A 25107-nucleotide genomic window follows, 5' to 3' on the forward strand; every position below is an offset into this window, starting at 1 on the left:
TGGTTGTGGTTGTAGGTGTGAAGGTGGTGGTGAGTGCGGAGAAGAAGTTGATATAAAGGAGAGAATGCGGAGAAGTGCCGAGGTCCGTTGATTAAGTTGGGTTGGGTTGATTGGAACAGCCGAATGTGGAATGTCCGAGTTGTGGGGATCTACAACACGTGGTTGGTGGCTACTTTAGTTAGTACCTCGGATTATTCTACTCATTATGTAGATTATGTAGACGATGTATGTTCAAGATAATTTGTATTGTGTAAAAATGTAGTAAACTATAAATGTTGCTCACATATGTGGCAGGTATCATAAACTCCCCAGAGGCATCTATCTATACACCCCTCTCCTGACACCACTTCTCTACCTCCTTCGCCAACTTCTCCCGCTGATCCCGCACCATCTCCATCATCGGCTCAACCTGCTTCGCATACGCATCGTAGCCCTTCTGTCCGTCCGGTCCAAGGCCATCCCCCTTCTGAGGCGCCAGATACGTGTCGTAGACCGAAATCATCAAGTCCATCACAGCAGACAGCTGGTTGGGGAGCCACTGCAATTTGTTAGTCATTCTGCTACTGCATTTACCACCAAAGGGCTCGCATAGACATACCGTAACAATAGGGCTTCCGCCAGTAGCAGTAGGGTGTGGCGTGCGGCGAATGATGTACTCGCGGGCAAACAGCCAGTGTCGCCAGCGGAAGCTGCGCACGTGGTTGAGAGTCTTCAGGAGAAGAATTGCCGTCTCGGTATCTGCCAGCGCAAAGTTGCGCACCCCGACCTCTTCCGACTTGGAGTTGATGTGCGCGAGGAACTCGCGGTGGGGAAGCGGACGGTAGGCGCGGAATTCATGCAGTACCTTGGTGAGCGGGTTGGAGGGCATGGGGATCTGGCAAAGGTGGTCGAGCAGTGGGATCTGTGTAGAGCTTTAGCTTGAGGCGTTTGTCTTATGGCATGGGAATGGATACATACCATGCTGTCGTTTGCACCACTCTCTCCGCGGAAGAAAAGAGGCTTGTTGTCGAGTACCCCGTCGTAGACGACTCCGTTCGGGAACATGGACTGAGAAGTGATTCCGAAGATGAAGACGCGGAAGGAAAGGTAGTCCTGGGGCTTGGAGTTGGCCCACATGTCTGTAATTGTTAGCTGGAGTGTACTGATACAAGTAGGAAGCACATGCATACCCTCCATGGCTGCTTCGATCTTTTCCATCGACTCCAGGATCTCTCGGAACCCGTCGTTGACTACCGAGCGGGGCCCGCCCTGCTCAACGGTGTCGACAACTTTGACAGCTCCGCTGATCAGGCCGCTCGAGTACTTGACCATGTCCACATGGGTCAGGATGAATCCTGCCTCTGAGCTCTTGGGGTCGAGGCCATTCTCAAAGGCGCGGACCAATCTGAGGTTAGGGTAGACCAGGCCCTTGGATGGTTCGGCCAAGGTGTAGTTAAAGAGGGAGTATGCAGCTGCATAGGACAAGAAGGGAGGAATGTCCAAGCTGTATCACATTAGTATATTGTTCAAGCTACTATAAGTCATGTAGGGTAGACATACAGCTGAGCACAACGGTACATGGGACGAGCTACAGTCTTGGGCAGCAGGTCCCGCCCCAACCCATAGCCACTCTCAGGGTCCTTGCACCAGTTCTCCCAGCATGGCTCAAGGATATAAGCCGAAGCGAGGAACGAATAGTCCCGGAACAGAGCAGCAATCATGTACAGGTCCGGCAACCCCTCATCGGTGACCTGCTTGTCGATCTCATCCGTCAAGTCGGGCAGCTCAGCCAGGACGGCAGGGCCCAGCTCATACTTGGCAAGAAGACCTGGAGTACCATCCTCCTTGAGGACTGGCATCCGCTCAAGCAGGGACATCAGGGGTTGGAAGACATCGGGCAGCTTGGTAGGGGCAGTGAGGTAGGGCAGGAAGCCAGTGGAGGTGGTGATGGTGAAGGGGTCCACGGACCGGGGCACAGTGGAAGGGTCATCATGAATGTGAGGGAAGCGATCCACAGTGCTGTTGGGCAAGGGGACTCTAGAGGGAGACATGGTGTGGAGGTAATGTAGTATAGAAGTCTATCCGAGATGTAAGGCAAATGGATGATGACGTGATGACGATGAAAGAGTATAGGGTTGGTAGAGACCCAAAGTCAAAGTAAGAAGAAGATAAGAAAAACGGGAAATTTCCCACTGGGAATGTTTGCGAATACTGGAGGATCTGGGAAGGAGAGCTTGGGAGCCAGAATTGGGCGGGAAAGCAGGCGATTCTTATAATACTCAGAGGCCGGTATCAATTCCGGCCTCAAAGGCACCATTACGAAAGAGGCAGGAAAACTGCGTGGGGACCTCAGACTCGTTCGCGATAACGTAGCATCATAGATGGTGAACCATCCTACGTGATATATTGGGGTTCTGCGATGATTCTACGCAGAAACAACACCCCTTACAGGCATGTCTGGCCATCAGATGCACGTCCATCGACTCTATACAAACTCTTGGCAAATAAGGGCACGCCAGAATCACGGGGACGCGCTATTCCCGATTGAGCGGGGTATAGCAGCTGCACCCTGTGCTCGTTCCGAGGTCTAGCCGCCTGGTGGCAGCCATAAAGGTGCTGGTATATAATTATAGGCTCCTGATAATAGAATAGGCCTTTTACTACTCTCGAAAATACTTCTAACGCAGCCACAACTGCCCCAAAGCATCTCCATCTACATTATGGACTGCTTTATACTTCACCAAATGCCAAGGCTTTATGTCACATGGCCCCCAGCATGATTGGCCAACATCCTTGGATCGCGGCCGAATAGGCTTTCCTAGTTGCATGAGGCCGGAATTGGGCCGGCCTCCGATGATAGCCGGCCTTCTTTTATGTCGGTCAGCTATCGCTCCTATCTCGGAGTCCGCCGGCACGTGTCACCGTGCCATTCTTGGCTGATAAGGAGGTTGCAACAATTCTAAATATCAGCGTGTCTGAGACTGACTTATATTTCTACTAAAGCAATACGGAACGAAGATCCGTTCATGCATATCTGTGCTTTTTTTACCGCTGCCGTATATCCTTCGCATTGCCTTCTTTCAGCAGGTGTGGCGCTGAACAGCCAATCCCTTAGCAAAGCATGTGGTCTAGAGACAGACCGAATCACTAGTATACAGAGGTGGGTATGGATATTGATCTCTAATGTACATTTTGGGTATATTCTACAAGCATACAGCCATCACATGCCAAGTGGACATCTATACCTGCTCTCTCGTTAAGAAGGGTTCATCTCTAAACACCAAGGACATGAACATACCAGACAAAGTCTATGAATCGTAAAGAACCGCTCGGGCGTGAATCATGATGTTTGTCCTTGATTCGATTTCCCTCCGCTTGGCTCGTCAACACTGGGCGAGACCTTCTGTAGCTTCCGGTACTCTTCTTCCAACGCCCTTTGCATCTCGAACTCGGCCTGTCGTTCCCTGCGGATACGCTGTTTCTCCATGTCTAGCTCAACCGCCTTGTGCATGCCCTAGGTACGAAACAAGCATTAGTCACTGCAATTGTCCTGGCCGTAAAGCACTGGTGACATACAATTTTCTCTTGTTCTTGTGCCCAGTGCACAAAGTAGATGATCCCCGCCGTACCGAGACCAGTCGCAGCCAGTGTCAATTTGGAAGCACGAGACATCTTGTCTTTAATGCAATTTGTATATTGCGCGACAGTTAGTAAGAAGCAGTAAATGAATGAACGGTTGAATGCGCGAGTGGCATCATGTCCAAATCTGCATCGGATTATCGGTGATATCAGTGATGGCGGTGTCTGGTGGCAGAATCCCGACCGCCTAAGGGGTCATTCGTGGCGTCGGGGAGATCGAACGGCGCATCACAAGCTCACGACTCCACCTCTGTATACTCCTATATTCTCCGACTCTTTCGTTCTAATAAGCGCCTGTTTTGAGAGATAATATTGCAAAGATGGTGAGGAGAAATGTGTCGCTCTACTTGGGAAACTGCCATACTGACTCTTTCGGATAGTCCGCTCAGAACTCCGCAGGCATTCAGACCCTCCTCGATGTAGGTCGCATTTGATTGAACTGGGTGGGGTATAGTGGTTGACCATTTCTATTTCAGGCCGAGAGGGAGGCTCAGAAGATCGTCCAACATGGTTAGTTCACACTGTCTTTGAAAGAATACCGGACCATTAATCAGTGCTGACGTGTCGCATTATCCAGCCAGAGAATGTATGTCATCAGACACCCGATAGCCACAGCATCCCGATTAATGTTCTTTTAGACCGCACGAAGCGCATAAGGGAGGCAAAGTCCGAAGCACAGAAGGAGATTGAGGAGTACAGAAAGCAAAAGGAGGAGGAGTTCAAGAAGTTCGAGGCTGAGGTATGAATGACTATCTGTCCTGCGGGGTTGAAGTTGGGAGATGCGACATTTGGACGAACGTGAGGGTTGACATTACTGTTTCTAGCACTCGAGCGGATACAAGAAGGCCGAGGAGGATGCGAACAAGGAGGCTGAGGTGAAGCTCCAGGAAATCAAGGATGCTGGCAACGAGAGAGGTGGAAAGGTTATTGAGACTCTTATCCATGCGCTGGTCGATGTGAAGCCCGAGCCGTCCGAGAAGATCGTGATCAAGGCATAGAGAAATGATGCCGGTTGTCATTGCGGCAGCATGAGGGGTTCTTGTTTGTCATTTGCTTTCAGCCTGTGAATATAGTTCTGGCCCGCTGTTTGAGCATTACATAAATTATGTTGTATCCTGTCTGAAGCTGGCAAGAGTCAACTTGAAGTTGTCTTGATTTCTCGCTGCTGTTATAAGGTTGTTGCAAGTCAACCTATAAGGCCCTTGAAGCACAACCCAGCATACTAATGTAGCGATTATGTACACCAATAATAGTAAACTGAAAGAGAAGGGCTAGCTCGTTGATCGCATGCATGCCTTTATTGCCAGTTACAAGCTGTGGATACAGTAGACGTTGTCAGTGCCATGGTGTTGCGGCCTAAGGCATGAAGTGCCCAGTAACTGTTGCGTCATCAGGAACACCAAGCTGCCCCCAATGTATACATTACTCTCAAGCCTCTCTTCAGCATCACACAATTAGTGAGAGGAATCATAAGATGAGACATGCCGTTGCCGTGTCCAACGGCGTAAGAAGCATCAAATTTCATTCGCTCTCTGTCCGCTATCCAGCCCTGAGGTGTCTTTCTTCCTCTGCGCGTAGGCACAGCCCACAACATCCCAGCAGCCCCGACGCTCTCGATCCGCGCCTAGAAGACCTGGGGAACGTTATCAGAGATGAATATGCGATAATTAGGGAGAACTACAGTAAGCATGAGCCATGCAAAGACTTTATCATCGGTGTCGAGCTACTGATACTCCGTTAACAGATGCCCCAAAACATGCAGTTGTTCTTGCGCATGGCCTGCTTGGATTCGCCGAGCTACGTCTTGCTGGACGTTATCTTCCTGGAGTTCAATATTGGCGTGGTATAAAGGAAGCTTTATCGATGCAAGGGGTTCGGGTCATTACTGCCACAGTGCCTCCCTCCGCATCCATCGAAATGCGTGCTGAAGAATTAGCGAGAGATATCGCTGCCGGTGCACCCGGAGAACATGTAAATATAATTGCGTAAGTTTCTACCCCAGAAGATATGATGTCGTCTTGTCTGACCTGAAATAGTCATAGCATGGTAAGTGCAACATCTTCTTGCCATTACGGGAGCCGTTGTTGACACTTCCCTTAGGGGTAAGAGCCAGGAAATTCTACCCTTCAAAAGCGGTTATTAATCAGTGCTCAAGCGGGCTTGATTCTCGATATATGATCACTCATTTGAAGCCGACTGATTTCAAAGTAAAATCGTTGACCACGATTGCGACTCCCCATAGAGGTATGTGACGTCTCAAGATAGGCAGAACATGTACTCAACGTTTCTAGGCTCTGCTGTTGCAGACTTCGCCCTCAAGCAGATTGGCGGTTAGTATGCACGTCGGTTCTATAAATACTATCTAACATGGTCTTAGATGACCGCCTTGCCCAGCTGTACTATGCTCTAGACCGGCTAAAGGTAGAAACGGGCGCGTTCGCCCAACTAACTCGTGACTATATGACGAACACGTTCAACCCCGCAACGCCAGACATTGAAGACGTTCGGTAGGTCCCCACTGGCCGAAGATGGTACCGTCATCAGGATGGCTGAGCTATGCAGATACTTTTCGTACGGGGCGGCAATGCAGCCAAGTTTCTGGTCCGTCTTCCGTCTATCCCACCGTCTTCTGGAACAAATAGAAGGGTACAATGATGGACTTGTCAGCGTTGCCAGCAGCAAGTGGGGAGCATACAAGGGCACCCTGGAGGGCGTCAGCCACTTGGACTTGATCAACTGGAGCAATCGACTCAAGTGGCTGGCCGGAGAAATTACAGGCAACAGACAAAGGTTCGCCAATAGACTTCCAACTTAATTCATTGGACATGCGAGCGCCCCTGCTGACATTGGCTGTTTTGTGTATCGTATAGGTTCAACGCCATTGCATTCTACCTTGATATTGCAGGTAAGGCGCGAAATTGTCTCGGCAGCGCATCGGTTGATAACCATGGCTAATGAATCTAGACATGCTCGCTAAGGAAGGACTCTGACGACCCACCCCACTGCAGTCAAATTGGAAATCTTGGTGCCTAGAAGTGTACTTGTAATTCGAAGTATAGATCACTTGGCGATACCCAATTAATTCATACCATCAGTTCTTTGATATCCATTGCCATGGCTCTGCTAGCGTCCGTGACGTGGCGGTGCAACGGGAGGGGATACCCATAACACCATAGAGCTGTGTTCGGGGTGGCTGAGCAGAACCCCGGCTGTGACGCGAATCGGAGGCCAGCAAAAACCAGCCCTGCGAGAGGATCGCCATTCAGTCTGGCTCTCTCTTCCCCCGTCAGACACTGTCAGACTGAAAGGGCCCAGAATGGGTCGCACCCACCGTATGATTAAAAAAATCCGGTCAATGAACTCCACCGATTGCTCGCTCAGATCAATCAGCAGTCATGACTCTAGGATAGTATTCATTCATTAGGAATGGTCTATTATTTTTTGTTCGAGAGGGAAAAGTTCCGAACGCGCCGAGACCGTACAGTTCTCGGGTTGCCCCACGCCTTTGCGCTTTTACGTCCCCTGGATTCAAACGTCATTTTCCCAGCTTGTAATAATCTAGTCAGAAAGTCACTGCCGAACTCCCGTCTTCGCTTTTCTTCTCCCAGCTTTCCACATCCGCCGTGCACTGGTTTCTGTTTCCTTTGTTTACTTGGAGTTCCATATCCGCTCTCAGTAGATACTCTCCCTCCTATTCCCCCCAGTGCATCGTCGTCTACTCCAGCACAGACTGACTGGTTCGGTCCCTGACATCGAGCCTGTGCACGCTTGCCGGCCCGCTTCAACCGCCACACGGTTCACCAACTTGTGGTCGTCATGTCTGTAATCATCCATCTGGACCGGCCACATAAGCATTTCACCAATCTCGACTATCTCACGGGAAAGGTGGTCCTACAATTACACTCTGAAGCTGCAATCGGAGGCATTCAAGTAAAATTAGAAGGCGAAAGTCGGACGCGCCTGGCTGGTCCGAAATATCCACATAATGAGCAGTCGGATAAGAAACGTACCGAAATCGAGGTTCACAAGGTGCGAATCCTGAGCCATTCCCCTCCAATTTCCTCTTCCTCTTCCATCCGAGGCGCGAAAGAAAATGCTATGATAGACTTAAATGCAAGCGATACTGATTTTAGCTGGTGTAGATCCTGTACAAAGTCGAAACGGTTTTCCCCACTGCCGCAGTATTCAATGCAGAGACTCCAGACAGAGCTTATACATTCGCAAGAGGGACGTACGAGTATCCCTTCAAATTCAAGGTCAGTATAGTTCGCATGGTAATACCTGTGACATACAGAACTTATAGTGGCTGTGCAGTTCCCCTTCAACAATTCTTGCAGCATACACAATAGCATGCTTACGAACCTGAACATCACGGGTTTGAGGGTCGAAATGGCCAGGGACACCGCTCGCCATGTGAAGAAGACGCTCCCTCCATCTCTCAGTGGCTTCCCAGGCATGGCCGACATCAAGTACTATGTGAAAGCGACGGTTATTCGTCCCCAGTTCTACAAGGAGAATCTCAGGGCGGTATGTTGGTTTCATGAGCGATCGCTGCGAGAAGGTGATAATCTGCAGCATTCCAATGCTGATACTTGGCTTCTAGATCACCAACCTAAACTTCCTTCCTATCGAGCCTCCCAGGACAGGTAAACCGAACGAAGAAACTTATGCAAGACGACAACACCAATTTACGGATGCCCCGAATGTGTCCAAGAAAAGAAGCCTTTTCCAGAAGATGTCGAGCAGTTCGCTCCGGGACACTGCAGGCGGTTCCCCTCGCGTATCCGCTGACCTGCGGCTACCCAACCCAACAATTCTGACCTGCAATGAGCCTATACCGATGCGTGTCCTCGTCAAGAAACTGTCGGAGTCTTATGAGACTATTTTCCTGCAGATGATCCAGGTCGAGCTGATTTCTTATACCAACATCGTCGCCCATGACTTACGGCGCACCGAAAGCGGCACTTGGGTCATTCTCAGTCAGAGTAATATGGCTGTGCCTCTCGGCAGAGGCGGAGACCCAGTCGATACGGAGTGGACAATTGATTCTAGTTTATGGAGTGGTATACCTCTACCCAGTACGGTAGCGCCGTCATTCGAGACCTGCAATGTCTCGCGGACGTATGAGCTCGAAGTTCGAGTGGGCCTGACCCATGGAAGTATTGGGAACATGAAGGTAAGTCGTCAGCTGCACAATTCTAGACACTCTGCTCATAACCAATAGCCCCAACTTATCGTTCTTCCGCTACGGATGCCCGTGAAAGTTTACTCCGGCATCGCTCCTCCAAAAGCACTTCTGGATGCCATGGCGGCCAATGGTCAGGCCAGGCCAGTGGCTAGCCCTACAAGTCCCACCGGATCGATGGATAGCACACGCCCCCCAATGCCGCCTCGGCCTGCCAGACCTCCTGTGCCTGCCAATCCTGAGGACGGCTACGACGATGCACCTCCCAGCTACGAAGATGCCATGGCTGAAACTCTTAGTCCTGTGGATGGCCCCCGTCGAGAGTATAACCCACCAGATGCCTCTTCCGAAAGATCTGTTGAACCTGGAGCTGATCCGCGATCTCCAGTTGGAAAGGAACCTGAGGCGTCCACACCGTACGGCAACCAGGAGGCGATGTCCTCGTCGGAGACACTCGATATGCTGCCCGAAAGCCCACCAGAGTCCCGCTCTGGTTCACCCCCAAACTCTCCCGTTGCGCGTCAACAAAGCGTGCTCAAAATCCACAAGGCTCCCCTTCTGCTGGAGGAGGATAGCCCTCCCGAATATCAGACGATTGCAGCTGGCAAGCCGCAAGCATCCCATAGCCAGGTTAACCGTGTGCCGTCCCAGCCAGGAAGCAGGCCCATGAACCTGGGCGTTCCCAACCGGAAGCCAGTTCCCCGGAGTCCAAGTAGGCAAACCTGAAGTTTGCATGATAACGAGCTTCTATGTTGCAGCCGGGTGCATCTAATGAATTAGCACTGGGCTATTGAACCAATCTCAGTACAACATCAAAACATCCGTGTCGTTGCACGCATCTTTCCGGAGTTAACAGGAAACCTCGATGAAAGTTCCATGGATATTACTTTGCTCTTCGATACCACCTGATGCATTTTCAGTTACTATACAGGCGACTTGAATCATTTTAATCACTCACATTGTCATTTTATTCAATGAAATAATTTAATATGAGCAATATAATGGAACTGTCATGTAAAGCAAGCTATAGTGTGGCCGTAGTGAAATTGATTGATGCCTTAGGTGTAATGACCGAACAGGCTTAGCCCGGCCCAACATCCGCGCAGCTGGTCGCCGTCACACCTGCAGTTTCCTCCCGTCACTTTTCTACTTTTCTCTGGTTCACGCTTTCCACTCTTCGATTTATTACTAGATCTTTGCTGTGTTTTTAGCGCTCAAAATGTCCCTGTTGTGATCTTGCTTCGAGCTACAACCCCTTCGTGCGGTTTTCCCATACTTGTACTCATACTCCGACGCGACAAGCAAGTCGGAAAGCATCTCGCCGTTGTTAAGCAGTAACGCGACGGTTTGCTGCATGAATTTGTTTTGCTTTTCGCCATCATACTTATTAATTTTAATGAGCCGTTGCTAGTCCGACTGGTCCGAAGCAACAGAAGAGGAGCTTGAAACAAAATCTTTTAACATTCCATCCACCATGCGTCTCCATCTTATCATCCAGCGCCACGGCCTCCCCGTCACGCGCATTCTTTGGACAACGTCACCGCCGTCTCTTTTCGGCCACAATGCGCCCAGTGCTTCGTCCATGCTTCCTGCCGCATCTTCTGCGCTGGCTTCGACGCGTGCACCTAATGCGCTGTTTTCCAATGGCGGGTACACGATCGCGCAGCTCCTGGAAGATGTGAATGAGGTTATCCCGCTTGAGACGGAACCAGCTTTGTTTGATACGGAGTGCAGTGGACAGTGGGGTCTCGAGGATTATGTCGTCGAAGTTGGGGGATCGGAGTGTTTGCATTTTATGGAAGTGGAAGGCTTGTTGCGGGACGGTGATGAAATCCTGTAAGTGGTCGTCCCTATGCCGGTTGCCATTGTCCTGGCTCTGGCAAATTTGCTCTTGGATTGAAACTCATCAATTTCTTCTTCTGGCAGGATACGCGCCCTCCAAATCTCAGACCTTCGAGCCAGACGGCTTTCTGGTCGCCATCAAATATCGTCCGACGGCAAACACCTCATTGATGGAGTCCCTTTTGGAAAGCCATTCCTGAAAAGACCTACGTCGTCAAGGCCTGCGATTACGATCCCTCCGAGAAAGAAACGACGCACTAGCGCTGCGGGCTGGGACTATGGATCACGCTACGAGGAGGAAGATACCGAATGGGCGCCGAATAATCAAGTGGGCTTTGCAAGAGAGCTTCCTGTGATCAGGTCGAATGAGCAGCCGCAGGAGAAGAGGGGTGATGAGTACACGGACGCTTACCAGGATGATTATGAGGATTACCACGAGCCTGAAGAAGATGGTAATGGGACAGTCATCCGACATGCTATTGACGAGACTCAAGATCAAGCTTCGGAAAGTGACTCGGATGAATTAAACATCAACCCTGAGGACTTGGCAGAAGAGCTGAAGGGACTGGAGGAGGATCTGGAGATATCCCCTATGCCTATGGCGGAAGACATTGATGTTGAGCAAGCAGGCTATCCGCTGCGCTCCAGACCCAGTATCCATCAATCGGCCCCAAGAAAGAGCTCTTTGGCCCATCCATCTAGTCAAGAGTCTTCTATACCCGACGGTACTCGCAGGGATTCAAAGGCAGTGACATTTGAAGACCAGAAAAAGATTCCGTCTGTTGTGGAATCGAATGCTACCGTTGCCAGCAAAGTCATCTCAATCCCAGAGGATGCTACGGGCTCGGCTTCAGATACGAGCGATAGCTCATCCGCAAGCGACACGAGCGAGACCAGCGAATCTAGCGACTCAGAGGATTCCAGCAATGCAAGTGATTCATCTTCCGACGATGACTCCGGATCGGAAGCTTCCACATCTGATTCAGAAGAAGACTCAAGCTCTGACTCCGATGAGGACATGTCCACGTCTGAATCGGAGGACGAGCTTTCGGACTCTGATGTAGATGTGCAGTTGCGCACGAAGACCAATCCTCCGGGAGCGGGCTCTCTGAGAACCAAAAAAAGCAATGAGCGTAACAAGATGCGACGCAGGTTAGCAAAACTAAAGGAGCTTGGTGCCCTGCCCGCACAGGCCGATTTTGCTGCTCTCCGTGACTGGGAAGAGGCCAATGGACGTTCATACTACATTCCTGAAGATAAACACGATTCTAAGGAACAAGAACGTGCGGAGTTTGAAGCAAAGCGACAGAAGCTACTCCGTGATCTTGCATCAGGGGGAGTCGATGTCACTGAGGTGAAGCAAAAGGAAATTGCTTCTCCACAGAGCGTCAAGGCTATCGACCAAAAACAGTCTGCAACCGATATTGCCAATGGTGAAGATGAAGCCGAGCCACCTTCCAAGCGGCGTACTCTTGATGTTGCCAGCTCCAGGAGAATGCTCTTTGGCTCACTGGGAGTGAGAACCCCACGGACCAAAGAAGACGAGGAAGCTACTCGGAGGAAGCTTGCAGGCAAGGTCAACAACCAGGTTCAACCTTCAAAGTCCGCGAAAGAAGACACGGTTCAAGCGCCTGAAAGCGATTCGGAAGAGAACTGGCAAGACAAATTGATCCTCCGGGCTACCGAGTGCATCTATGACGATATTGAGCTGACCGCTCCGCCATTCCCCTTCGAGCAGCGCTGGGACGCCGAAGCTGGTGATATCATCAGGCAGCGCAAAGGTTGGGGCAAGAAGAGAAGACGGCGGCAGCAGCTTCAAGTTTACGATGGAGACGAAGGATATGAAAATGGCGATTACGGCTATTCCGTGGGCGACTATTCCGTCGGCGATTTACAACTTAACTACGATGATGCCGAGCAACCGAATGGAGACATGGAGGGGGTGGAGCATGCTGCAGAGCAGCCCGTAGAGGAGCAATTTGAGGATCCGGCAGACGACCTTCCTGCTCTGCCCAATGACCCAACCTCTCTACAGGACATGGGTGTGGATAGCTTGAAGAAGGGCTCGATCATTGCTTTCCGACAGCTGGAAATTTCCAAGGCTACGGGTTGGCAGCCCACGGTTTCGGGATACCGAGTCGCCAAGATCCACGAGGTCTTTGAACACGATATCATCAAAATCCGGTTAGCCAAGCGTGACCGACGAGAGGCGCGGGATGACCAGGACTGGGATGAGGAGAATGATAGGCCGCAGTACAGTGGATTTGAAATGCCCGGGATGGACGAAGAGGAGGACGACGGCTTCCGAGAGTTGTCATTCGCCGACCTGATTGAACCCAAGCTTCTCCGATCTGCTGACGCTGCAGGTCTTGGGAATGCTGGGAAATCCAGCATGTCAGTACACTAATTTCCTTACACTCGTCTGGCGTTCCTGCGCTCACCCGACCAAGCTCCCGTGCAACAGAGGAGCCCAGTCCAATCGAATCCAAAGCCACACGCGGGTACGAGGACCGCCAGCCCCCAGTGCGAAACGTGGAAAGGGAAGGGACTATCTCCGATGAGAAGTTATTGAACCAAAAGCCTATTGACCACACGGAGGGTTCGGCCGTGCTCTCTAGCCCCATCAAGTCACCGCATTTTGACGGGTTTCAGTCGCCTCCCGCGAACTTGACAACCGGGTCGAAAAGTAGCCATGAAGACCAGGTGTCCAGATCTACACCTCCGGCAGGACAGGACAGCGAGAATGGCCGGAACGGTCGACAGCCGGAGGATGCCCCCGAGATCAAGGACCCTCCATCGACCTTGCACTCGATGCTTCTCCCCGATGACGCCAATAACGGTGGTTCTGCAGCCAACGCGTCAGAAGACGATCTCCTAATGATCAGTAGCCCCGTGAGTATGATGTCTTTCAACTGCCTGATGGAAACGTACTTTCCCCCGGCGGTCAAGAGAGAGACATCCGCCGCGCCTGCTAAGGAAGAGCCTCGGTCGCCTTCCATCGTTCCCAATCCCTTCTACGAGATCGACAAGGCGGAGGAGGAACGACAGCGACGACAGGCGTCTCGCCAGGGGCGGCGCAGTAGCAACCCGGACGGTGGAAACGGGACGATGGAGCTCATGTCCCTAGCGGGATCGATGTCTCCCGTACCGAGACCATCTCCCCGAGTGAAATTACAAGCGGTGGAGGAACCGTCATCGATCAGCGTTGTCCCGGAGAGTGTGCCGCAGCCTTACCAAGACGATCCGGAGCCGTCACAGCGGTCTGAGGTGGTGGACCTGACACAATCGAGCCCGCCGGTGTCCCCGGGAGGTAGTGATGAAGACTATGCACGCTCACATCGACTTCCTCGAGGGTCCGGATGGGTACAGAAAAACATTCCTCGAACCTTACGGGTGACGCGACAATCACTGGGCCGGCGAAGGAATAGAAGCAGTTGAGATGACAGTTAATGATTTGGTCGGGAGTTGTATGGATTGGATAGGTGGATGGGCGGATGTACATGCTGTTTGTAAATATGATGATTCCCTACTGTTTATAATCCTTCCGGAGGATCCACGGGGTAATGCATGATGAGTTTCATTTGTCGTAATGCTTTTCTTTCGGAAGTATCTACTGTGTACTCCGTAACTTGTTCTGAATCCATAGTCCTGGAGGTCCCCACCTGGGAGGTGGATGAGGCCCCACTCGCCCGGATCAGTCTGACAAAACACAAGTGCTGATTGGTGGAGAGGGGGCCATGGCAGCGACGTCATTGACGTGGGTTGATGGACGAACCGGGAAGGCACGACTTCAACATTGACAGAAAAGATGAAGGAAGGCGCGACTGGTGGTATGGTATTATGTTGTATCGGGTGTGTTTTGAGGGTCTGATTCCATGGCAGTTCCGTCGGAATGGACGGGCTTCTTTATGTCATGGTTCTATTACTACTACTACTGCTACTACTTACTTCCTTCGAGTGACTTAACCGATAAATAAAGCTCCCCAATGCCATGGCATCATGAAATTGATGTCTACTTACTATTAATACTTCAATTCTTTACTAGCTTGCTTACTTACTACTACTAGTAGTAGTTACCTTTGCGTGCTTCTTTCCTTCCCACTAATACTACCTATCTCCCCTCATGCCCCGACCCCTCCTCCTCCCTAGTACTGCTGCTGCCCGTCAGAGCTTCTTCCTTCGTGCTTCAGCTCGTTGGTCCCCTTGCTGCCCCTCATCATCCTCGATTCAATTTCCCTCTTCATCCGCCCGCATCCCCCTCCGCTGCTGTCGTTGCAGTTGTCGCAACTCGGCTCTCTGTCGCTGCTCCTGCTGTGCTCACCCCACTTCGGCTTCTTCTAGATCTTTCACATCCTCTTCTTCTTCCCATTCCTCCTCTAATAAATCAAACCCCTCCTTTCCTCCCATCCATCCCTCCTTACGAGCACCATCCCTACGTGCACCCTTCTCCACCAATTCCCTCAAAATGGCCCAGGACTACAAACTTAAGGACATCACGTCCCTGGCGGACGTCAAGGACATGGACAAGGTCGAGTGTGAAGTCGACGGTATTCAGGATGGCAAGGTCCTCTTGGTTAGGTATAATGGTCAGGTTCACGCTATGACCCCTAAATGTACCCACTACGGTGCTCCTTTGAAGTTGGGTGTCGTGGCTCCTGAGGGGAGGATTACTTGTCCTTGGCATGGTGGTATGTTATTATCCTTACTGTTTTATTGTTGATACCCCAACTTGGGTATAGATGAGGATAAAGAGTTAACGTCGATGTGGTATAGCTTGCTTTAATGTCGAAACTGGTGATGTTGAGGATGCGCCGGCCCCGAATGCGTTGAAGAAGTTCGAGGTGTTTGAGAAGAATGGCGCTGTTTATATCAATGCCAATGAAGCCGATGTTAAGGCGGCTCAGAGAGATCCTGCTGTCAAGTGTAGTGCTTCGCAGCAGGAGAAGTTGGTCGTTGTTGGCGGGTAAGTCGAGTCATTTGAGGAAGTTAGGGTCAGATGTTAATGGAGTCTCTGCAGTGGAAGTGGTACCTTTGGTGTGGTCCAGGCGATCCGGGAGATGAAGTACAAGGGTGCCATCACTGTCATCACCCGCGAACCGAACCTCATTATTGATCGTACGAAGCTGTCCAAGGCGTTGATTGCGGATGCCGCGAAGATCCAGTGGCGGCCTGAAGAGTGGTACAAGGAAGCTTCTATTGAGGTCGCCCATGATGATGTGACGGGCGTTGATTTCCAGAAGAAGACGGTGACTACTAAGTCTGGCAAGTCGTACCCTTACACCAAGCTGGTCCTTGCGACAGGAGGTGTGCCGCGCACTCTCCCACTGGAAGGGTTCAAGGACCTTGGAAACATCTTCGTGCTCCGCACCATTCCGGACGTGCAGGCCATTCACCAGGCACTGGGCGAGCAGAAGAACAAGAAGGTCGTTGTCATTGGCAGCTCTTTCATTGGTATGGAGGTGGGCAACTGCCTTGCCAAGGAGAACGACGTCACCATCGTCGGCATGGAGAAGGCCCCAATGGAGCGTGTAATGGGCGAGCAGGTCGGCCGCATCTTCCAGGGTAACCTGGAGAAGGCGGGCGTCAAGTTTAAGCTCTCCGCCAGCGTGGACAAGGCGACTCCCTCCAGCAGAGATTCCAGCAAGGTCGGCGCAGTTCACCTGAAAGACGGCACCGTGCTTCCAGCAGATCTGGTCATCCTCGGAGTGGGAGTGCGTCCCGCGACTGACTTCCTTCAAGGCAACCCATCCGTTACCCTCGAGGAGGATGGGTCCATCAAGACCAATGAGCACTTTGCGGTCCCCGGACTGAACGACGACGTCTTTGCTATCGGTGATATCGCCACCTACCCGTACCACGGGCCAGGAGCAGACCAGGACAAGGGCACATACACCCGTATCGAGCACTGGAACGTGGCCCAAAACGCCGGACGCGGAGTAGCACGCGCAATTGTCCACAGCGGATCATTGCAATCCCTTAAGCCCAAGGCGTTCATCCCCATCTTCTGGTCCGCCCTGGGTGCCCAGCTGCGCTACTGCGGAAGTACCGTGGGCGGATGGGACGATCTGGTGCTGAAGGGAGAGCCCGAGAACGCCAAGTTCGCTGCGTATTACTGCAAGGGAGACACGGTGGTGGCCGTTGCTACGATGGGTATGGACCCGGTGATGGTCAAGAGTGCCGAACTGATGCGGCGCAAGAACATGCCGACCAAGTCGCAGATCCAAAGTGGAGTGGATGTGTTGACTGTGGGTGTGCCTGAGTCTGTGAGGATCTAGTTGTATTTAATTGGCCATGATAATGAATCTATTGCAATGAAAGATGGGTACTGTATAGTTTATAACGTGATATATATTCCGCTTCGCAGTAACCTGTAGTATCCTACCACCCACCTATGACTACTGTCGTTCCAACTGGTATTTGAACATCATACGCCTATTAGTAATATTTGAGAGCCCGAACTACACTGGTATAGATGTCTTAGACCAAGCAGCCTCTTTCAATGCGCATGGCTTCATGATCCCTGTTCTCTAACCCCTCAGAAGTACTCCAGCCTTGATATATCATCAACGACAACAACATGACAGGCATAAAATTAGATAAACCAAATATTTTTGATATTCCCATCTAACGCCAACCACAAACAAAGCTGAATACGATACACACGGATACACAAATATAAAAAGGAAAGAAAAGAAAGAAAGATACTATATAACATGCACACATACTTATAAACAAGTCAAGTTATTCCACCTCCCACCCCATCCTACTCTTATCATTCAATCAACACTTACTCCTTAGTCTTCTCCTTCTTCGAAGACTTGGACTTCTTCTCTTTCTTCTCCTTCTTGTCCTTCGACGAAGAAGACTTCTTCACCTTACTAGGCGACTCCTCCACATGCACATCCACCACCTCCGGCTCCAGCTCCGGCGCCACCGACGCAGAAGCAGACCGGATGGCCAAAGCACCAGACATGGTCGTCACTGAGCCTAGTTTTCTGGGTGTCATACCGGTAGATCCACTACCACCACCGTAGGAGCTAGAAGCAGCAGAAGGAGCGGAAGAAACCACGCCCGTCCTCTCCTCCTCCAGAACCCTCTTCTCCTCCTCCTCATCCAGCATCGTACCCTCAATGCTCAGGAATCCGCTCTCCCGCTCCGACCCAGGAATCACATCCACATCCACGACCCGGAACTTGATCGTGCCGCGCACACGGTGACCAGACACCGACTGGAAGTATCCTTCCGCGGCGGCGGTTTCGTCGTCGTCGTAGTCGCCTGTGGCATTGTCGTTGGTAGAGGTGGAAGTAGGATCCGTATCAGCGAGGGGGTTCACGTCCTCGGCGAGGGCGATGGGACGGAAGAGTTCTTTGGCGGGGTCGAAGGCAGATTTCTTCTTGTTTCCTTCGGAGGTGGAGGAGGAGTCGCTGTCTTCATTGTCGTTGTTGTCTTCCTTTTCTGTAGCGGAGGTGGTGGATGTCTGCTGCTGCTGTTCCTCTTCCAATTCCTCGCCGGGAGGAATCCACTTCCAGCTCGGGGGTAGACGTTTCCGTTCAATGCCTACGGAGAACAGGTTCAGGACAATGGCGCCCAGGAAGCCCTCCGATTGCACGTTCACCCATCCTTCGAGGATCTGGCCGCGCTGGGGCCGGAATACCAGGAAGGTCGCCGTGAGGTAGACGTACAGGACGCCGTATTCGCCGGCGGTGCGGGCGAGAGTCAGTGGTTGCGGGAGGTTGGGGTCTTCGGCGTTGACGATGTTGGTGGATGAGGGCGGCGGGGTGCTGGAGATTGAGGCATTGGAGTAGGCGAGGACGATGCCTTTCAGGGGGGTGTAGTAGGTGAGGAGGAGCGGGGAGAGGTGCTCTGCTAGCAGGGAGGCTAGGGCGTGGGTTGGCGAGATGGAGATCGGAGAGAGTGGGAGGTAGAGCGTTGCGGTGGTGAGGGTGTAGGGGGAGTCGGGGGTCGTGGGTTTGCTAGTACTGGTGTTGGTGCTGGTCTTGGACTGGGATTTCTTGCTGCTCTTCTTGCTGCTGGAGGCATCGCTTTCGTGCTTGCGCTTCTTCTTGCTGGGTGATGTGGTGTCCTTGTGTTTGCGCTTGCGGTCTTTTTCGGGCGAGGATTGTCTGGCTGGCCCTGTCGGGTGGGGGTCGAGGTCCATTGCGTCGAGGGCCATTGTGTCTATTGGGGAGGGGAATTGGCGGCGCAATGGAGGGCAGGTTGTGTTGATTGATTTGATGCCGGTGGAACTCGATGCCTTTTTTTTTTCCCTCTTGACTTTTTTTTTTCTTTTCGGATTTGCGAGTGGAGGCGGGCGGTGGGGTGGGCGGTGAGGCGGGCTTCTATCCGGAGTGGGTGTTTAGTTGGAGGCATAGAGATAGACATCTTCTGGACCAGCATTTTGGTCGTTGTCGCTCTTTGGTACTGCTGGTATTTGGTTACTGGTTTGATGGAGGCTTGAATATTGTCTGTTCTGTTGAGATATCATCCCGCCCATGTCGTCGCTTCTCTCTTTCTTCGGTTGGGCTGTCCTCCCAAACGTGAGTACCGTGTCCATTCCCTCCGCAGTTATATAAGCGCCGTGTTGCGCAGTACGAAATACACAGTCGTTAACAACACTCGCATCAGTATGTCACCTCCATCGTCCAGAGCGTCTACTATGGCATCACCATCCGTGCAGGTGAACCCCGCCCTCAGCCCGGCACTCCGCGCTATGCGCGACACCGCCGGCGCATCTACATCCTCGTCGTGACCAGCTACCTCCTCTACACTCTCTACGAGACCTTCCATCGCGTACAAGTCGCAGGCGACTTCTACCGTGCCCTGGGCGTCTCTCCGTTCGCCGATGAACGCACTATCAAATCGCGCTTCCGTCGTCTGGCTGCCCAGCACCACCCAGATAAGGCCGGCGGCGCCGTGTCCGACAGCTACTTTGTGTATCTGCGACTGGCGCAGGATACGCTCCTCGACCCCGTGAAGCGGGTCGCGTATGATATGTATGGCCCGGACATGCTGAATTGGGGCGATAAGAGGACCCTGCAGGAATTTGTGATGGCTGGGTTGCAGCGGTCCCTGCCGCAGTATGTGATCGGGTTGGTCACTATTGTGGTGCTGCAGTTTACGTATTGGTCGGAGTGGGGACGCTATGTGAGTTCCCTCATTTCCTTTCTCGTTCCTGAAATGCGGTCCTTCGACTTGGGCTTGGGTTGTATGATGGCTAACGGCGGTTGCTTCGTCTAGTGGCGCTACTTCACCTTCGCTGCGCTGGTTACCCTCGAGTCGATCCTACTTACACGTCCTACGGCATTATTACTCCCGTGGAGCTATATCCCCGCCGGATTGCAGGGTTTGCTGGGATTCTCGTCCAAGGGCCCCGAGTTCTATCTCCTGCCGTTTCAGATCCTGACGCTGGCCCAGCGTGCCTCGGTCACTCTGCACATCTTCATCTCGCAGGTCACGCCGCCGGAGATTAGTAAACGGGCGTCGTCTGCCCCGGGCGATCGTCTGCATCCGCAGACCATGCAGAAACTGGGTCAGCTGGCGCAGCTCTCTCGGGCGACAGATGGCGAAGCGACTCGGCTGCTGCAGTTGGGGTTTGCGCCGTTCAAGGGTGATCGTGAGGGCGTGACGGCGCTGCGGAAGGGCATGAAGGAGGCGTTGGTGCTGGGCAGTGTTCGGGCTAGTCCGGGAGTGCAGCAGGCGGTTGGGGAGGTGATCCGACGGAAGAAGCAGGGGAAGGCGGATTGAAGTGATGAGTTGAGGTGAAGTGAAGATATTGTATTTTCTTTTTTTTAAGTAGTAGAATAAATTTCTTTTCTTAGTGGAATATATATTCAGTTCGAATGGAGTGATGGAATAGTAGTAGTATGATTGTTGTAATACTCCCTACATTCACCCGGTAGATTAATCTGAACGATGGTGGTGTCGATCTTACACAATAGTAGTGAATTAATGTCCGGCTTAGGATTCAGCCATGAGGCGATCAAAATGATTAGCATCCTTATTGGCAGTTGCCGCGGTGAATGCGTGGCCTGTTTCACTCACAGCAATCCAGCCTATACATACTACTACTGTAGACATGTAGATACTACGTAGTGTAAAAATATATATCGTTGTTCTCGGAATCTAGAGCAGTAATAACATATATACAATAACCGTTCCAATACTGTTAACAAATAAATACCAAAGATAGTTGGCCATGGAATGGATTATGGCCAAGGCAAGGCAGCCTGGCCGATCGGGGCCAGATATGCTGGTTCACAGTTGAGGGATTTCATGGATTGAATCAAACCCTTTAGTGCAGCGGTTGTTGTTACTAGTTGGTTGGTTGGTCGATTGGTTGATTGATTGATTGCTCCGAGCACCCTTCTTACCCCCTCTTTTCTTCCTTGCACTTCTGTAGTAACTGAACCCCCCTGGATAGTGGCATTTTAGTGTACTACTCCGGGATCCTTGTTAACTAGATACTTGGCTGGAGGAGGGGGAAAATATGTAGCTAGATGTTACTAGTAAGTATAGTTGTTAGTTAGTAGATAGGTCAGTTGGTCTCTCCAATCCAAAGAGAAAGTCAAGTCATCTATGAATTTATTGTAATTCCTTCCTTCTATTTCCAAGATTTGGGTTTCCTTCTCTCGTCTTCTATCATGTACTGTTCATTCTTGGAAATAAGACTCAGCTGATGCACGATGCATGGTTTTTTAGTTCCAAAGTATACGTATGTATCTTAGTATCCTGCATCAGGTGTGCAAACGGATGGATCGATTGATCATCCAGAGTAAATAAAACTAAATTTGTTAAATTAAAATTGGATTTTTTGAACGCTTACGAATTAATGGGAAAAATTTAGTTCCCAGTGAAGGAAAGGGAAAGGGAATAAGAGGAAGGAAAGCCGGAAGCGGCTGCGGTTCGTTCGTTCTTTTTTGACCCAAAAGTCTAAGCGGCGCCAGGCGGGACGGGCGATCCATATTTTTTTTTTTTTTTTCTCATTCCCTTTCCTTCATTTCATTTTTTCATTTTCGTGATAGGAGAGATGGGAGGAAGAGGGAAGAAGTGAGTGGGAGAGAGGACCGGACTGGGAAGAATATGGATGAGAGAATGTGGCTGGTAGTGAATGAATGGGATTCTTGTATTCTGTTGGAGTTGTTATTTATATAAGTATTGTTGTATTGTTGGTTTATTGATTGGTATCAGTGTATTCAAATAGTAGTTTAAGAAGTGAATAGATGTAGTAGCTATTACTCTCATAGAGAAATTGCAGTTCATGGTTTTCATGGGTCTGAATGAAGGCATTCATACGGACATACGGCTCCGGATAGTCCAGGAGATGATGTGATGCGCGTGGTATGGTACTGGTAACCGTCCAAATGGGGGTGTTTTTGACTTGTTTCTGACCAGACAGGAACCGTTCTGTTGCTGGGTGTAGAGAAGCAACTTGGCTAGCTGCCACCGTAGTAAAGTGCTTATCTACTAGAGAACAAGACGCGTATCGGACGGTATGAAGACGCGGCGGTAACGCGCCGGACCCAGTAAAATGGGGGGATTTCTCCGTAAAGTACTCCGTTCCGTAAGGAAGTAAGTACGGAAAGGGCGGGCGGCGAAAGGGCAAGTCAGTAGGCAGTCGGAACTGACCTTCAGCTTCTCTCCTGGACTGACCGCACCAGAAAAGTCTGGCTTGTCGTTCCCTAGACGAGGAGCGTGAGAAACACACACACACCACAATGAAACCACCACTCGGCGCCTCGACATCCCCATCCATCCCTTTCTTCCCTTCCCCGTCTCCCTCCTTCTCTTCTCCTCTCCCTCCTTCCATCTTCCTTCCCCATCACCATCATCATCCTCACCCTCAACTCCACCTACACCACCACCGCCCTATCCTCACCACCGGAGTATGTCACCAGCGCCTCACGTCCACTGCCTCCCTCTTCAGCCCTGCCAGACTTTCGCCTCTCTCTGACCGAGTCTCGCCGCCGCCCACGACTAACACCACCACCATTCATCCGGTTCCCTTCCATCCCACCAACCAATCCCTCAACACCCACGTCACGATCGTCACTTAATTCTTCCACCTCCTCGCCCCAACTCAGTCTTGCGGCTTTATTAATCCTCACCCACCTCACCTTCGCCTGCGTTTGGCTGTGGTCTCTGCCTAAACAACCCGATCGGGGGGTCCCTTCTCATCTTACTCTCCTCCCAACTCCTCTTCGCATCGTCTGAAGGGGCAACCCAACCTATCTCATCAACTCCAACAACGATCTCGACGTCGAGACGATCCACCATGCCGGCCGCCAGCTCTGCCAGCTCCACCGCAAACGGTCGCTCCAGCCGATCTGGACCTTCCAAAAGGATTGTTGTCCTCAAGCTGTCTACCGATCTGCTGAGCCAGTTCGTGACACCACCGCCCGAGGGAAAGGACAAGAAGAGCAAACGGGGTAGCGTCAGCAACACCGACTCGCCCGTCAAGATTCAGGAGCCTTCGTCCCCGGCTTCCTCGTCCGCCGAACTACCTCTCCCTCCTTCGTCCGTGGACAATGCCTCCGATGCTGCATCCACCCCCGCCGCAGGCACCTCGGCTGCAGACACACCTCGCCGCAAAGGCGTTCCGGGCCCTAAGCCGGGCACCAAACGGGGCCTCAACCAGACGGGCGAGACCACCCCGAAGCCGAGAGGCAAGCCGGGTCCCAAGAAGAAGCCCCGACTGTATGTTCTTGAACCCGATCAATTGGTTATGGTGCATTTGCTAACTGCCTCTTAGTGATGACGGCACTGTCGACACTGCCAAGTTGGTGGCCGCTCACAAGCTCGGTCCCAAGGCCAACTTGGGTGCCATCAATGCTGGTCTACGCGCTCTAGATCGCACCGGGGCCCCTTGCCGTCGCTGGGAGCGTAAGCCTCTTCAGCTCAAGAGCTTTACCGGTATCCAATGGATTCTGCCTTCTTGGCGTACTCCCCGTCCGTTGAAGTCCGAGGAGAACGACGAGGCTCAGGGCATGGCTCTTGAGACTGGTGACAGCGACAGCAAGGCCAACCAGAGTGCCAGTGGCGTCCCCAGCGAGAAGAGCACTGGTGACGGTGAACTTACTCCTGCTCCGCCTAACCTGACGGAAGCGTCTTCTCCTGTCATCGCCATGACTGCTTGAAGAATCATGCAACCGCTGTTGCTTCCTCCACAAACGACATATTGTCCTTCCTGTACATTACTTTTTGACACACTACTACCTTTATTCCTTCGATGTTCCTGGTGATGGCTTTTCTGTTTCTGCACTTGCGTGTTACTCGGGTTGGCGTTGGGTTTGACGGTTACCGGACTTTATCAGCGCTTCACTCGCATGAGAGACGTATTTGAGGCTCTGGCATGGGGACGTGGCGGTGCATCCTGCACATTTCATGGGCTCTTTCTCTGTGAGCTGCTTGCTTGCTTTCACTGCTCGGTTTGCTTTTACTATTTACCACTGTTCTGTATCAGTAGAGATTTCGCTTATGGGCTTGGACAAGGGGTTGAGGGAATTTTCTTCTTTTCGGCGATTGGCCGCATATTCGAGACATGAATACCAAAATGGACTGGAATGGCAGCATTGTCTGCGTTGTCCCACATGAAGTTGAAGGCCGATTGTGCACCTGAAGGGCCGCACGTGCTCACTATATTCATCTAGACTAGTAGCTGTCTTATGTCCGTAGATAACCGGATGAATCACCATTCCATGACTACCCGCTAGGAAAGCCTTATTCTCTAGGCTACTATCAAGGGATGCTTGCCTCCGTCATTGCACTGTGGGATATATTTAGGTGATACAATGTGGCAGGAGCCGATGTTACATCCACGACGCCTAAAAAGCAAAGACGGGGGAGATTTCCGGTAGCCAAGACTGTCAGCATTCGTCGTGCTGCCCCCATCACCTCTACATACAGTAGAGCAATAGACTTCGTATCCTAGCTATGGAGTGAGTATCTACTATACTGTATACTTACTGACGAATTGCCTAGTCCAAGGATGCTCCCGGACGAAGGAAGAATCGTGGGTTGGACCGTCCCGGGGTGTGTTTCCCCCCCATGGCGCCAGAGCCGGGGGTGTTACACATACACAACCCTGGCATCATAGTCCCGCCCAGTTCTAGTCTAGACATACCAATATTTGACATCAAGAAAGAGTCTCCCCCACAATCCGTCCCATGGATAGGTAGAAAGGGAACGAGGAAATCAGTAAATGCTCAGCAGGTCGTCATTCCTCTTGGACCACAACGGATGATGAATGAATGAATGAATGAATGAATGAATGAATGAATGAATGCAAGGGCAAAGGGGGGTTAGAAACGCGGGGAGAATAGGCAAGAGAGGGAGGGGGAAAGAATTCTTTCCCCCCTTCTCCTCATTTCTGACAAGGAGCTAAACTAAGAGTAAATTATACCCGGGGATTTGTTGTATGCCTACCGGAACTGTCTTTTTTTGCTTTCTCTGTGGATGGAAGATCA

The 25107-nt window shown here is 51.5% G+C and overlaps 11 protein-coding genes across 11 annotated transcripts; 8 read left to right on the forward strand and 3 right to left on the reverse strand.

Moving 5' to 3' along the window:
* Positions 1 to 322: 322 nt before the first annotated feature.
* On the reverse strand, positions 323 to 2030 carry AtWU_03705 (indoleamine 2,3-dioxygenase family protein; the record flags this gene model as incomplete). Its single annotated transcript, XM_035498817.1, has 5 exons — positions 323 to 538; positions 599 to 901; positions 958 to 1118; positions 1170 to 1483; positions 1540 to 2030. The coding sequence occupies 5 exons, from the start codon at positions 2028 to 2030 to the stop codon at positions 323 to 325; spliced, it is 1485 nt and encodes a 494-aa protein (XP_035354710.1).
* Positions 2031 to 3319: 1289 nt separating this feature from the next.
* On the reverse strand, positions 3320 to 3651 carry AtWU_03706 (protein PET117; the record flags this gene model as incomplete). Its single annotated transcript, XM_035498818.1, has 2 exons — positions 3320 to 3493; positions 3556 to 3651. 2 exons carry the CDS (start codon positions 3649 to 3651, stop codon positions 3320 to 3322), a joined length of 270 nt encoding a protein of 89 aa, XP_035354711.1.
* Positions 3652 to 3938: 287 nt separating this feature from the next.
* AtWU_03707 (uncharacterized protein) lies at positions 3939 to 4616 on the forward strand (the record flags this gene model as incomplete). Its single annotated transcript, XM_035498819.1, has 6 exons — positions 3939 to 3941; positions 3999 to 4037; positions 4095 to 4128; positions 4196 to 4204; positions 4257 to 4357; positions 4443 to 4616. 6 exons carry the CDS (start codon positions 3939 to 3941, stop codon positions 4614 to 4616), a joined length of 360 nt encoding a protein of 119 aa, XP_035354712.1.
* Positions 4617 to 5092: 476 nt separating this feature from the next.
* On the forward strand, positions 5093 to 5724 carry AtWU_03708 (esterase/lipase family protein; the record flags this gene model as incomplete). The annotated part of the gene is made up of 4 exons (XM_035498820.1): positions 5093 to 5300; positions 5363 to 5603; positions 5655 to 5664; positions 5719 to 5724. 4 exons carry the CDS (start codon positions 5093 to 5095, stop codon positions 5722 to 5724), a joined length of 465 nt encoding a protein of 154 aa, XP_035354713.1.
* Positions 5725 to 5792: 68 nt separating this feature from the next.
* AtWU_03709 (triacylglycerol lipase) lies at positions 5793 to 6608 on the forward strand (the record flags this gene model as incomplete). Its single annotated transcript, XM_035498821.1, has 6 exons — positions 5793 to 5862; positions 5910 to 5948; positions 5996 to 6125; positions 6181 to 6408; positions 6489 to 6523; positions 6583 to 6608. 6 exons carry the CDS (start codon positions 5793 to 5795, stop codon positions 6606 to 6608), a joined length of 528 nt encoding a protein of 175 aa, XP_035354714.1.
* An 826-nt stretch (positions 6609 to 7434) lies between these two features.
* AtWU_03710 (arrestin (or S-antigen), N-terminal domain protein) lies at positions 7435 to 9529 on the forward strand (the record flags this gene model as incomplete). Its single annotated transcript, XM_035498822.1, has 5 exons — positions 7435 to 7647; positions 7761 to 7874; positions 7933 to 8145; positions 8222 to 8794; positions 8843 to 9529. 5 exons carry the CDS (start codon positions 7435 to 7437, stop codon positions 9527 to 9529), a joined length of 1800 nt encoding a protein of 599 aa, XP_035354715.1.
* A 748-nt stretch (positions 9530 to 10277) lies between these two features.
* AtWU_03711 (uncharacterized protein) lies at positions 10278 to 14083 on the forward strand (the record flags this gene model as incomplete). Its single annotated transcript, XM_035498823.1, has 3 exons — positions 10278 to 10639; positions 10730 to 13039; positions 13096 to 14083. 3 exons carry the CDS (start codon positions 10278 to 10280, stop codon positions 14081 to 14083), a joined length of 3660 nt encoding a protein of 1219 aa, XP_035354716.1.
* Positions 14084 to 15110: 1027 nt separating this feature from the next.
* On the forward strand, positions 15111 to 16920 carry nfr1 (putative AIF-like mitochondrial oxidoreductase (Nfrl); the record flags this gene model as incomplete). Its single annotated transcript, XM_035498824.1, has 3 exons — positions 15111 to 15333; positions 15419 to 15608; positions 15663 to 16920. 3 exons carry the CDS (start codon positions 15111 to 15113, stop codon positions 16918 to 16920), a joined length of 1671 nt encoding a protein of 556 aa, XP_035354717.1.
* Positions 16921 to 17432: 512 nt separating this feature from the next.
* On the reverse strand, positions 17433 to 18818 carry AtWU_03713 (DNA-directed RNA polymerase I subunit RPA43; the record flags this gene model as incomplete). Its single annotated transcript, XM_035498825.1, has 1 exon — positions 17433 to 18818. The coding sequence occupies one exon, from the start codon at positions 18816 to 18818 to the stop codon at positions 17433 to 17435; it is 1386 nt and encodes a 461-aa protein (XP_035354718.1).
* A 319-nt stretch (positions 18819 to 19137) lies between these two features.
* Positions 19138 to 20389, forward strand: AtWU_03714 (J domain-containing protein; the record flags this gene model as incomplete). Its single annotated transcript, XM_035498826.1, has 3 exons — positions 19138 to 19182; positions 19271 to 19789; positions 19883 to 20389. 3 exons carry the CDS (start codon positions 19138 to 19140, stop codon positions 20387 to 20389), a joined length of 1071 nt encoding a protein of 356 aa, XP_035354719.1.
* A 2527-nt stretch (positions 20390 to 22916) lies between these two features.
* AtWU_03715 (uncharacterized protein) lies at positions 22917 to 23778 on the forward strand (the record flags this gene model as incomplete). Its single annotated transcript, XM_035498827.1, has 2 exons — positions 22917 to 23338; positions 23394 to 23778. 2 exons carry the CDS (start codon positions 22917 to 22919, stop codon positions 23776 to 23778), a joined length of 807 nt encoding a protein of 268 aa, XP_035354720.1.
* Positions 23779 to 25107: the final 1329 nt, after the last annotated feature.

This window comes from Aspergillus tubingensis (assembly GCF_013340325.1).
Source record: "Aspergillus tubingensis WU-2223L DNA, scaffold_5, whole genome shotgun sequence".
NCBI classification, from domain to species: Eukaryota; Fungi; Ascomycota; class Eurotiomycetes; order Eurotiales; family Aspergillaceae; genus Aspergillus; species Aspergillus tubingensis.